We start from the raw sequence: 9738 nt of genomic DNA on the forward strand, positions 1-9738 counted from the left end.
TGAATTGAATAAATAGCAAACTTGAACAGTGAACAACCTATTGAAAATTATGATCAGTGGACAGGAATAGCGAGTAGAGAGGCTCCCCCACTTGAGGATCATCCACTGATATCAGATATGAAGTTAAAATTCCATGCTATGCTACATTTTATTAAAATGATCAAACATCTTGTCACTGATCATCACATTGCAGTAATTAAGGTGAGGCAAAACTGGAGTATTCACCAACATTACACTAATAATGATATCCAGCTGGAAGTATTAAACGAACCGCTTGAGACAATATATACAGGCAAAATACACATAAAAAAAGCCTATTACACATAAACTATTTATTGCTTGCTCAGTATCAGTTATGGAACAGCAATGATTGGCTAGAGTCATATCCAACTATAATACCCCACCCCCCCCCCCCCCCACCCCCCCCCCCCCCCACCCCCCCCCCCCCCCACCCCCCCCCCCCCCCACCCCCCCCCCCCCCCACCCCCCCCCCCCCCCAAAGAATTATCTAGTAAGGGTTGACAAACAATTCATACTATAAAGTGGAATTTATTGTAATAAATCAATTTTTTAGAAATAAAACTTAATTAAATTAACACTGTCACGGATTATTAATCTACGTCTTAAATAAATATTAATGCCATTATTATATGATGTGAAAGAATTCATGTATGATTTCAGATTCATAAAGCGATAAGCATGTTTACGTCAGAGATCATAGCCAAATGTGTGTTCGGTCTAGATGGCAACGTATTCTACGATCCAAACGCAGAATTCTACCAACAAGGCCAAAAACTTTGGGCGGGCTCATTTTACAATCCTGTGATAATGTTTGTGGCATTCTTTCTCCCCTTTGTCAACAAATTGCTTGGAAGAGGGTAAATATGAGGGTTAATGTTCTTGTGTGATTTATATGAACATTGTTAAGGCTGAATAACATGAATGTTAAAGCTAATTATTATTCATAGATAGCTTTCACTAATTATTTGGATTTCATATTTTAATTTAGCTAAAACCAATAACCGCTTTAATTTCAGACTGTTCCCGAATGATGTATTAGACTTTTTTTGCCAACACAATCAAGCAAACGGCAGAGTACAGGAAGAAAAATCCTGATAAAGTGCCAGATGATTTTATTCAATATTTTCTAAACATGAAAAACGAGAATGCTGGTAAGAATAGTTCGTAATGCTGTATAAAAGCTCAAGGGTTGAATGTAAACTAAGTTATTTAATAAAAACTTAGTGAAAAACTTGTTTTACATATTATAATATAGATTACGGTTTTTTATACCTCACGCTCTTATTAGAACTAAATTTGTATTGCATATTTTGTTTTCATAATTGCATGTGTGTCAGCTAATATTAGTATTTCTTCCAGGAAATTGTACATACTTTTTATATATTCTACATTAAGTTTCTTGTTAGAGACATACATGATTAATATCGCTATAAATTTAATTCATTATGTCCCTTTATATGAGTAAGTCACTTCTATAATTACACACTACTTTTGTTAAACTCAGGTTCGTGCCAAATCAAATCTAAACAGTGTTGTTATTAAAAGTGTATACCTTTGTTAAAATAAAACTAGCAGGCTCATTTCCTACGTGTAGTTCGAATTTTAAATACGAGTATATGAAATTAAATTAAATTAAAAATGCCTTTATTAAAGAGGTGGAGTTAGGGCTATTTTAAGCCCTCTCTACCACTCAACGCCATATTGTATGCAGAAAATTTACAATAGTTTAATGCAGTTTTGGTAAATTATTAAATTTTTCTTTAATAGAAAAAAAAACAAAAACACTTAACCTATGCAAAATTAAATTATCTTAAAGTAAAAATCTATATATTTAAATGAATACTTACATATTTAAATGAATACAAGATAATTCAAAATGAAGAGCAAGAAGCAAGAAACATTCAATCACTCTAACACACCGGTTGGCCACTTGACCACAACAAGCAGCACCGCCTGTCACCCTGACAGGCCCCCCAGCAGCAAGCCCCTAAGCCCCTAAATATAGTGTATCTTCTTGAGATAATTCAATTCAATTGCTTGATTTCGATTTGGTTAATTTTTCGCGGACCACAACAACAAAGCATGTTTTTTATTTAATATGGCATTGTTTTACTAAAACCACTCTCCATCTCAATTAGAGAGGGAAAATAATTAGATGGGTTATTATAAATGATCGATTTATATTGTGGTTTTAAACAAAAAATGTTTTTTATGGTACTTTCTTTACTCAAACCTTTAAAAAAAAAACCGTAAATTTTATTAAAAATTTTGACAAACCCTGATCATACGTAATAGTCACATATGATTCTCGGTAAAATCTTATTAAGGTCACGTTGCTGTGTTATGTGCATTGTTTTATTTCAAGGATTTTATATCTCAAGAAGAAAAGAACAATCAGCTAAAATAAGAAGTTGAGGATGTTTCCTTGTGTTTAAGATTTTTATAATACAACCATTATAACATATAATAACAAAATAATCATCGAAACCGACTCGTAATTGTTACAAAAATGTTGTAGTATACGTTGTAGTAAAAATACAAAATAAATATTTACAGCCAAATCAATCTATTCTTAATTATTTTTTTTAATATCTTGTTGCAGGATTCACCATCGAAGATGTGATTGCCCATAGCTTAACGTTCTTCACCGATGGATCTGAAACCTCATCGGTGGTAGCCAACTTTCTTATATATGAGTTGACAGTGAACCCAGACATCCAGGAGGCTGTGAGAGAAGAGGTTCTGGCCATGGAGTCCTTCAGCTTTGAGTCCATTTCTTCACTATCTCTACTTGATCGCGTTATCCAAGGTACAGAGTTGTATTTCCTGAAAACTTCGTACTAATTGTAATTTGTATATTTTCCGACCTTCATATCCTCATAATTTACGAAAGAGTTTTCACATATTTTGCACTATTACACACAAAAATTTTCTGTCAGAAAAAAATATACATAGAGCTCATGTGAATTTTTGAACATGATACTTTTTTATTTACAACTAATTCAAACACTAAGTATGGGAATAGAGCTTATACGTAAAAGTCCGTTAGCATTCATAGTTTTGCAAAATTCTATCACGATACTTACGTTAAGGTCTATAATTAATTTAAACAAATTTTGTCCTTACATAATTTTCAATGTCCACTGTATTTCCAAAAGAAAATAGGTACATCTCAACTTAGTCATAGTACATATAAACTAAACTAAATATTTTATTACTCAGGCTATGTACAAGAAATGCTAAATTATGGAAACAACACAAAAAGTACTCTTTGATGAAGCGCAATTTGAGAGTTTTATTACCAGTTCAGGAGTGCCACAAGGCTCCAGTTCGGGTTCACTGTTTTACAAATCAATGGCAATCTATCTTGAATTGCAACATCCAACTTGACGTTTATTATGTTAAAGTTTTTCTACTCCTTGTGGGAGTTGCAGACGATTTATTTTTTCAATCATTAACTCTTCTGTAGGAAAGGCTGAAATAAATCACAAGACCCTGAACCTCAGCATTATTGTGGTTGTTCCTTTATTTTTTTTTAAGATTTGAGGCTGTAAGATTGTGAAGAAACGTATTGTACAGGATCTTGGTATTTCCATTGTTTCCAAGTTAATTTCCTTTAAACACATACGCAGAATTGTTTCAAAAGCTTGAAGAAACTTGGTCTAGTGGTTTGGATCACAAGGTTTTTAACAACAAAGAATCCTGCAAGATACTTCACGGATTCTTAACCGGAAGCCTTCTTGGGTGTACCACCGTTATCTGGAACAAGAACAGATTTTGCAATGGAGGCTGCGCTGAGATGATTTCCTTCGTATATGACCTAAATATTTCCTGAAGTTGTTTCAGTGGATTTACAAAGCTTTCTTGTGCGGTTAAACTTTTTATAGACCTCGTAACGTTCACTCTTAGAGGAAAACTTTTAGGTATGTACATTCCGCAGGAGATATCTGCTTTAGGTAGTCCCTGTTTTTGAGAAAGAGACCAGATAATTTGATGCACTGGAATCACACCCTTACCATTTATAACTTTTGAAAAACTGTGTTGAAACTTTTTTAACTTGCGTGAAAGTGTGATGTGTGGATGTGCACACAGCTTGTTTTCAGTAAGGCAAAATTGTCTCAAGGTTTGCATGCATGACCTTGAACTTTCTAGAGTTTTGATAGGGAACCATTGGCCAGTGGAAGGATCGGTGATGTGACTTGAATGGAAGCTTCATAAAATAATACAATGTTATATTTTCAAATGATAAAATTAATTCCAAGTGTGCCAAAGAGGGACATTTATTGGTACTTAATTAAAATAACTAAAAATCAACTGGCTTTCGATGAAGAAACATTTCAGTATCTTCAAAGCGTAAGAACTTCACATGCATGGTAAAAGTTATCTCGCTAAAGGTGTAAACAATAGGATTTTTTTATTATATTAATTACCAATAATTAATTTATTACATTTTTTTGTTCTTAGAAACTTTGCGCAAGTACGGACTTTTCATTATGAGCAAAGAATGCACCAAGGACTGCGTACTAAAAGCCGGTGGTCGATCATTTCCAGTCCGCAAAGGGCAAGAAGTAAGTCCATTTTATCATTAATATACTCAATATTGTACCTATAGTGAGCTTTTTCATCGAATAGCCCATCATTATTCCAAAAAGATGGTTTCAATATTTCGATTACTATTACGTTAAGGAAGTCGTATACAATTATGTAGGTTATTTAAAACAGATTACCCTTAATAACTTACAGTATATAAGATTAGATAAAGTATACAATGTAAAACGTTAAGAAGTAATTTATTTAGTGTCTTGATATACACAATTTTAGAATATATATATATATATATAATTAGCAGTTTTTTTATTAATGTGTCTAACACCATAATAGTCCCAAAATACTTTTTAAATTTCACGTAAAACTTCGGTAAACTGTTTTAATATACCAGAAAATTAGCGACGTAAAAATGTTTAGTAAAAATTTATCAGAAAATTTTTGCGATTTAATGTTTGCAAGAGTAGTGTCCTAATAAAATCAGAATTTCGTGGGACCATTGATTATGTAAATGTAATCAACATCGAAATCACTAGGAATATTGGATGCATAAAAGGAATGCATAAACATTAGGTGTGGCATAACGCTGTCACTTATGCCTGTAATATTAAATTTTTACCAATACATTTTTTTAATATGTTCCTACTGAAAACCGATTATATACCTTAATCGTCTTATAATTATGAACTAAATGAGTGTTAAAAACCAAACAAATTATGAAAAATAACATGTAAATATTGTTATTTTCAAATATTGTAGATTCTTTTTGGGATCTTATGAGACTAAGGAGAAATTTAAACAACGTTATAAAACAAGAGGGATACAAACATGTCAATAATCTTTTTATATATAAAAACAAAATCTACTGCCTAACTCATCCTGAGATTTTTAAAGCCACAAAACGCACTTAGAAGAAATCTTGTACTCAAGTTCCTCTTACTTGCTGCTCAGTAAGACATTTTTGCTTTAAATTTTGCAGTCTAAACACGTAAATATACTATAATTTCAATAAAATATTAAAAATCACAAAAATTATATTCCTGTAACTTTTACACAAAGTTGGTCTTACTTCTTAGGTGCTAACAAAGAAATTACAGAAATTTACGCAGCATCGAAACACATAGTTTGTGCTCTATTATTCCGTTACGAACAGCGGTTACCTTCTACTAGCTCGTATAAATAACAGGCACATAAATACTAATAAAGAGGAGCTTGCAACAAAATGTTTTCAGAAACGTGCAAATTTTTTATTAGAAGCAAAGTTATTGAATAGAAAATTTAAATACTTTTCACTAAATGTTTCCCTATTAATCAATAAAAATGTATATACTTTATTCCTTCAACCGATATTGATGATTTATGTTTAACTAAAAGTCTTGAAAACAACAAACCACCTGAAAAATAATAAAATCAATAATTTCGATATCAAAGATATAAAGTTTCAGCTTTTATTTACTTAAAATACGTTACAGAAGTCTTATTTGTTTTAAATTTACGGAAGGGGAGAGGAAAATAGTCAATAAAAAATATATATAAACAGTTTTATATTTTGTTTCTTGAAGTATTGTATCAGTAGCGAGGCTGCTTGAAGGTTATATTCAGTGTACAGTACTGAATTTAAAAGATGGATTTTGTTGCAAAGTAGCCATTTGTATACATATTGGGCATAGTACTGTAATACATATTTTTCGTGATCTACTCGTATATGCTGAGGGGATATAAAACTGGATTTAAAATCAGAGAAAACATAACCAAATATGAGTGTAAGGGCCAGGATTTTTAGATAAATGGAAATTTTTCTAGGAAAAATAATAACCATAGGTTAATAGTCTTAAAAGTACGGCGCAGGGATCATATAAAGGATTTATTACTGTAACGATAACTTATGACTTCCATATGGTTTTGCACAATTTTTGTTTTTTCATAAAGATAGGATAACAATAGTTTTGTTTCATAAAAAGGACAATAGAATTCTGTCTGTATGCGACTTAAAGAATGGTAGTGCTAGATCCTATGAATCCAGTAAGATTTTTGATTACTTTGTTTCAGGTGATAATACCAGTGTATGGAATCCAGAGAGACCCTGACATTTACCCCGATCCTGACAAGTTCGATCCTGACAGATTTCTGCCAGAAAATGTCAAGAATAGGCACCCCATGACCTATCTGTCTTTTGGAGGCGGCCCCCGCTTGTGTATTGGTAAATAGTTACTTGAATGTCTGTTTATAGAACGCTCTTGTTGTTCGTACCTAGATAACTCGTTGTATAAATATGTATTAAATATAAAATTTTATTATATTAATGAATTCATAACTGGTAAATAATTTAAGAACGATTAATCACTGTCTACGTTTCCCAATTTCACAGACAAAGACATGCTATATTTATTATTTACTTTATTTTTTTTATTTTATAAGTAAGAACTACAACCACACTCGTATCGTACACGTTTTTATTTTAAAACAAAATTGGTATTTTTATCAGGTAGTAGTTAGTGGTTAATTTAAAATACAAATTTTTGAAACTTTATAACTTTACAAATTTGTGATTTTATGCACTATACTTTTTAATTTTTAAGTTGAACTAGCAGTAGACGGTTGTTTAGATGTACTTGACATAAATTACTAATAGGTTACTTTTCTGTACTCCTAGGCTGTTAGTAGCCTAATTACGTAATCAATGTGACAATATTATATCTACTTGTAATCGTGGTTGATGTATGTGAAAAATTAAAATGTTAAGATATCTATAGTCAATATAGAAGTCAACCGCGGCTTTGCACCTATTTTCGTATTGAATAGCAGATATTTCATAGGGATATCCTTTATAATAGCTTAATAAATACTCCTTAAAGTGAGTGATTATCACTGGATATTCCAATCTCCCGGTAGAATTCAGAATAACTTAAATTTAAGTAAAGAGCAATATTTGAGGACCTGAAGTCGGAAAGTGAAACAATTTTTATGAATACCAATGCAATACACAAATTTTTCTACAAAATTCCATAATACTTGAATGAATAGCTTCGACAATTTCAGCGTTACTTGGAATATTTAAGTCATAGTGGAGGAATACTTAGTTCGTAGCAATCTATTATGGTGTATGGGATAGCTCTATAATAATTTGGATTCAAAAGTAGAAATATTTATGCTACGTGTTATTTCAGTGTTCATTGCTAAGAGGATCAAAAGCGAAACAAAATATTAACTGGCCCTTATATCAGATTTAGCGTATAAAGAAGCATTTTTAATCTGGATCAATTGTATTACACACCTGCCGTAGTAGACCTTTCCTTGCTTCCGCGATCAAAAAGTATATACATCTCAGTTTGAGAGGCATACTTTAAGTCAGTGTGTCTACTTCCAGCCTTTGTTATCTTCTCCCGGTCTAAGTAATGTCCTGTGCCTAGAAACGTCTTCATTGTTGCTCCGATCAACAAAATATATATTTTTGGTCTGAAAAGTATATTTTAGTCATAAAGCGATTACTTTCGACCATTATAACCTACTTTGGAACCCATTTAAATTCCTATGGGTGGATCTTCATGACAAATCTTGTATTTGTCTGTTGAGATCATAGTACAAGTGTGCATCAAATTTCATCTTTGTTGGACATCGAGCAGTTAAAATACAAAATTAGTTCTCCTAGGGGTTGCAACCCCACTTCAACCCCTGTAGATGTTTGATATTAAGGAAATTTATTTACATTATCTATTTATGTCATGCGTCATGTTTTTTTCATTACATCTCTCTAGGACATCAGTAGTTAGAAAAACGAGCATATAGTTTTTCTAAGGGTTACTACCCTATTTTAACCTCTGTATGTGTTTATCTTCATGAAAATTATTCTTTATTTAAGTGATGAGGAACGTGTGTGTCACATTGTATCCCTCTAGGACATTGGGAATTTTAAAATAAAAAATTTAATTCTTCTAGGCATGGCTGATATTCATGCCATATATTTTATTTGTCTGTTGGGAGTATAAGGCACGTGTATTAGAAATTTCTTCGTTGTAGGACATAAAGGAGTAACAAACACAAAACACAGTTCGTCAAGGAATTCAACTCAATTTCATATTTTCATTTCATATTTTATGGGTGGTTGATCTTGTTTTTTTTCCTGTTTCGTATTGTTTTTTTTTCTCTGTGTTTCATATTTCATCTATCTAGGACATTTGTAATTTTAAAACAGAAATTTATAGTGCTTCTAGGCGTGGCTGAAATTCAACCCATATATTTTATATATAAAATATAGTTCCTCTTGGAGTTACAAATTTTCGGGTCAAATTTTATTTTTCCAAGACATTGGGAACTTTTAAGAAACAAAAATGTCATCGTTATAGGACGTGATGCGCCGTTAACCACTGATGTTACTTGGTGACAGGCCGGTTCACAAGCGGGCATCAGCAAGGCCAACTCAACTTCTTCACCACTGACATTTCCGGTGGGTCATTTGACGTCAACCTCTTCTGCAATACCAGGAGTCACTCTTTTAGGGAAACGAGCAAAGCGAAAGAGATCGTATGTGAATAAAGGCGTCGAAATTCTGCAAATACACACAGTCTAATTTGACTTTTCCAAGTTTTTCTCACCAACTGGTCACAATCCTAGAGACTCACAACGTCACTTAGTAGGCGGGGCATACTGGCAACTCAAGATGAGTAAACTGTAATCATTACCTCATTCATGTCTCTTACAGTATAGCCACGTCAACCAAGATGTGGCTATTAGAAAACGTTCCAACCAAACAGCAAATAGACTTTTTGTTCCCTAAATAATTGATGATTATATGGGGAAGATAGTTTGGTACCAAAATAAAACATTTATTTTATGTAACGCTATTGGTAAAATTGCACATATTTATCTTCAAGTCAATTTACGATTAGTAAATAAACTAAATATGAATTTTTTAGGTTACAGGTTTGCCAACTGTCAAATAAAGGTTTTGATGGCGAACTTGTTATCCAACTTCAGACTGGTCAAGTCCCCCAAGACTGTAGACAACATAAAACTAAGTCCCGTGATGTTTTTTCCTATGCCTGAAACTACCATTTGGATTAGGTTGCAGAAGTTGTAACAAAGTGATAGAGTTGTATTTATGTACTTTTAGATAATTAAACTATTAAAGCGTAAAACCTGTTTGTTTCTTTGAAACACTGCACGAAATATCCC

General features: G+C 32.4%; 1 protein-coding gene across 1 annotated transcript; it reads left to right on the forward strand.

Moving 5' to 3' along the window:
- The first annotated feature begins 651 nt into the window (after nt 1–651).
- Nucleotides 652–9701, forward strand: LOC124365917 (probable cytochrome P450 6a13). Its single transcript, XM_046822039.1, has 6 exons — nt 652–878; nt 1038–1172; nt 2624–2830; nt 4486–4589; nt 6616–6766; nt 9480–9701. The coding sequence occupies exons 2-6, from the start codon at nt 1154–1156 to the stop codon at nt 9641–9643; spliced, it is 645 nt and encodes a 214-aa protein (XP_046677995.1). The 5' UTR covers nt 652–878; nt 1038–1153; the 3' UTR covers nt 9644–9701.
- Nucleotides 9702–9738: the final 37 nt, after the last annotated feature.

Source organism: Homalodisca vitripennis, chromosome 7 (genome assembly GCF_021130785.1).
Source record: "Homalodisca vitripennis isolate AUS2020 chromosome 7, UT_GWSS_2.1, whole genome shotgun sequence".
Lineage (NCBI taxonomy): Eukaryota > Metazoa > Arthropoda > Insecta > Hemiptera > Cicadellidae > Homalodisca > Homalodisca vitripennis.

What these genes read in the sequence shown, in the direction of transcription:
- LOC124365917 (XM_046822039.1), top strand. An exon ending in ACTTGATCGCGTTATCCAAG is followed by an intron (nt 2,831 to 4,485) that starts GTACAGAGTTGT and finishes TTTTGTTCTTAG; the next exon opens with AAACTTTGCGCAAGTACGGA. An exon ending in CAGTCCGCAAAGGGCAAGAA is followed by an intron (nt 4,590 to 6,615) that starts GTAAGTCCATTT and finishes ACTTTGTTTCAG; the next exon opens with GTGATAATACCAGTGTATGG.